Consider the following 3,872-nt stretch of genomic DNA (forward strand, 5'->3'; position numbering starts at 1 on the left):
GTCAGACTGCCAAAAGACGTGGGGATGCCCAGCTCAGACTAGCACTTTTCCCATGATTGCTCAACTGTTAACGGAGTAATAGACCTTGTTTCGGCAAGGTGCCATAAAAGAAAGCGAGCCTCAGAAGAGAAACAACGGAAAAGGCGGGTTACAGCCGCGGAGCGGGAAAACAAGAGAAGCAGGGTGTTCCGAGAGCGGCTTGTTACTGCTCCGCGTGGCACACCGCCGTGCCTTTGGGATTGTTTCAATGCGCCTGCTGTACTTCTCTGCACGGGAAGTCTCCTACGTCACAGACTGCTGTTTTCCTGGTGTCTTTAACTCCGCGCCCACGGTACTCCACAAGATGCTACGCTGTACCAGAAGTGAGCTGCAGTATTAAACAAAATTCATTCTACTGCGGGAAGGGCGGGGGGGAGAAAAGAGTCTTAAAATATAGCAGTTCTCAATATATACACTTTCATTTAAAACTCCCTATTTTCTTCCACTTGAGTGCCAAAACAGAGAGTCACTATTCACACAGGCTGTCAACAGACTTTGAGACACGAACTTTGAGTGTCTTGACAAAACCCCAAGAAGTAAGCTTATTGTAGTAGTTCATAGTTACAGTGAGAAAGACAAGAAAGCCATATACAGAATTAAGGAGACTTGGCACTTTTCGTTGTGCCCAGCTCCGGGTAGTTCAGATGGGGTACTTGCAGGCAAGCAGGCAGGCAGGGTCATCATCAGTTGTTTGTGTTGGGACACCTCACAGATTTCACTGCTCACTCTGAAGACTGGCGATTCATGTGTGCTTTTTAGTTTCTTTGTTTTTACAAGTCTTTAAAGTTGCATCACTCGGAATCAGATAAGTCACTTTAAACAAAGCAGAGTGTTAAGTGTGACAATTTATTTATAACATACTTCCCACCATCACCACCACATACCACCCTGTGAAAGAAAAACCCCTGCCGCAAGGGTGACAATTTTTAGTACTTTTCAAAGAAATTAGACCAACGCTGCATGAAGAGCCACTCTAGTCAAATTAAGAGCGTAACCGAGGGGGATATAGTTCCAAGCATACATTTACTTCAAGCGTTCTGGATTAGCCTGCTTCTCCACTTCCACATGAACTCAACGCACAATTGGTCTACACTCATACCCATTTCCACGTCTTTTTAAAAGACACGCTAGGCAAGAAGTCTTTCGTATAGAAAAGAAACCCCAATGCCTTTTTATATACTTTTCAGATTTCAGTAGGGGAGCTGGCAACTAGCCTAAACATCATCTATCCCACATTTACTCCCTAACATAAAATATTAGCCCAGGAATCGTAGCCTAAGAGTTCTGACACAGCCGCTATCTCATAAGATAGCTTCTCTTATAAAGAGGACTTCTAGACATACACTTCTGTGAAAGCTTCTGGTTCTTGCAGCTGTAGGTCATGCAGAAGGTCCCAACATCACACAAAACATATTTTTCTTTTAACACCACCTACTGTTGAAGCAGCGCTCGGTGCTGAGAATGGATTACTTCCAAGAGGGCAAGTCTTGTGTGCTAATTTTATAACAGGAAACATGCTGGAGAGAGAACCAGCAGGCATGGAGAGACCAGATATGCTGCTACACAGGAGATAGTGAGGTAAACTCTTCACGTTTAGAGTGGGTGTAGCGTGTTCTGTAAGAGTGTTCACGAGACAAAGGACCAAAACTCTCCCTCCTAGACAATAGGTAAGGTGCAGTAAAGTAAGAGTGGCTTATTTGTCTGTCTCTAAGGAAAAAAAAAGGCAAAACCTTCTTCCAAAGCACAAGGTACTGGCAATTCCTTAACAGACGGGCCTCAAGGTTCAGCTTAACGAGCCAGACCTCTTTGTCTAAACCTCCCTTACTTCTCAGTTAAGTCTAGCATGCTGCTTTATCAGCAGTTCAAGAGGGAAGTCCCTCTAAAGAAGAGAGGAGGGGTGGTGAAAGAAATACAGCCTAAAACCCACAGCAAATTATTTGTCCATATCTGCCAAGCGAGAGAGGCCCTACTGTTCTCTCTCCTTGGTTTCTAGAAGTTATCCAGGATTAGAACCTACCAAGATGTTTCAGCAGTATTTTTAGCAACACTGCACTCTGGTCTGCATAACACTGGTGCACTAACCTCAAGATATCTCAGTCTTTACAAGAGATTGAGTATTTTCCTGTCTTCCTGTCCTAAAGTTTCCCCTATTCCTCAACAGGAACAGAGTTCTAGACAATAGGTACCTTCTAGTGCCTCTGAATGGGAGAGGAGATGATCTCTTGATGCTGCCCAGCAGCATCTACTTACATCTTAAAACTGTGGTTTACAGTTTGACTGAGGGGGGGGGTCATGGAGAGGGAGAAAAGAGCGGGAGTTTAAAAAGGGGGAAAGAAAAAAAAAAAAAAAGGACAAGGAGAGTCTCCTAGGCTCTTTCTCCACTTAAAATGGAGATTAGAACAGACAGCAAAGGCCCTGTCGAGTCAGGAGGGATCCACATCTACTCCTCCAGACAGGTGAGTCTGTTCTATTGTCTGACATCAGAAAACGGTCTATCGGTGCTAAAACCAAAACGCTGTAAATAGGGACACTAAGATTTTTGGGCAACACAATGATCAGGAAAGGGCCTGAACAAGTTGTGCCAACAGAAACATGATTTGGGGTTTGGGTTTTTTTTGTGTAGATGCAAAACGGCAAAGCCTCCACACCTTTATCTCTGGGAGTCTCTACAGAAGCAGAGAAGTCTAAGAGGCTAAAACAAGGAGCCCTAACAAGGAAAAGGGGTGTGCTTACAAGGGTCCGTATCTGGTCTCGTATTTAGAAACAATGTTCTTGCATCGTCCCACTTCCTTGCGCAGCTCTGCAACCTCCGTCCTCAGGGCCGTATTCTCTTTCTCAAGAAAGGCTGCACGAATCGTGATCTGATTCTCCTTTAACCGCCGAGCATCACGGGAACGCTTTGCTGCCACGTTGTTCTTCTTCCGCCTTGTCCAGTATTTTTCATCCTGTAGCAAAAAAAAGAAAACACCTAGATGCCCACCTGACAGCTGTACAAACAGACACCTCTGCTGTATGCTGACATTCACGCTAACTGCTGTGTTGAAGAATCTCCCTCACTGTTTGCGGGGCTCAGGTACCAAAACACAGGCAAGGCAGTTCTGTAAGATTTCATCCTTACAGAGTTGTCTTTCAGGATAAACCGAGTGCACTGCTAGAACTAGAGATCAAGAGACCTGGCTACCGAGAAGCTGTCCAACTGAAAAGCACCCTTTACTTCATTCCAACTGCGGAATGACCTTCCACTGAAAACAAATCTGCCCTGTTGTCTGGGCTGCTTAAAGCCAGATCAGACATTGTGCTGGGCAAACATATCCAACAGCTTTCCAAAGCGCAGATGAAGACGTGGCTTGATAGTTCTAATTCCTGTCTACAGCATGAGAAGTTGCTCCTGCCCAGTAATTACCTCATGACACCAAACCAGCAAGAGCAGCAGTTGACTTGCCGATGTTATTCTTGGCAGTGCTTCTGCCCAACCGCATAGGTACAGCACATCAGCTTTCTAAGGCAAAACGCTTGGACGACAAGTCAGAAACTTTGATCAAGGCCTAGAAAAGTTTGCAGCAATAAATCTGTTACCTTTTGTTCATCTGGGACAAAAACCTTCTTGGCTTTTTTAATCATTGGTTGTGGTTTCAGGTCCTCTTCAGTGAACTTGTGCTTGCGAGGGTTGAAGAGCTCACCGCCAGGCACACTGGACAGCACTAAATCGGCAGGGTCAGGGTTAAAATTCACCTCAACTTCTACGCAGTCGGGATCAATGGGGCTGGGAGTATTTCTCTCGTTTTGTGGTGGGGACTCTGGCAACAACAGGAAAAGTTACAATACATTCAGCA

At 45.1% G+C, this 3,872-nt stretch overlaps 1 protein-coding gene across 1 annotated transcript in view; it reads right to left on the minus strand.

Annotated features, from left to right (window-relative positions):
- Positions 1–232: 232 nt before the first annotated feature.
- TEF (thyrotrophic embryonic factor) overlaps positions 233–3,872 on the minus strand; it is a gene marked incomplete at its 5' end in the record, with an annotated part of 5,419 nt that continues 1,779 nt past the window's right edge. The window contains 3 exons of the mRNA XM_010154621.1: positions 233–852; positions 2,773–2,984; positions 3,616–3,836. Of these exons, the coding sequence (XP_010152923.1) occupies positions 831–852; positions 2,773–2,984; positions 3,616–3,836 (455 nt within the window). The remainder of the gene's footprint in view (positions 853–2,772; positions 2,985–3,615; positions 3,837–3,872) is intronic.

The sequence above is a fragment of the Eurypyga helias genome, unplaced genomic scaffold, assembly GCF_000690775.1.
Source record: "Eurypyga helias isolate BGI_N326 unplaced genomic scaffold, ASM69077v1 scaffold41066, whole genome shotgun sequence".
NCBI classification, from domain to species: domain Eukaryota; kingdom Metazoa; phylum Chordata; class Aves; order Eurypygiformes; family Eurypygidae; genus Eurypyga; species Eurypyga helias.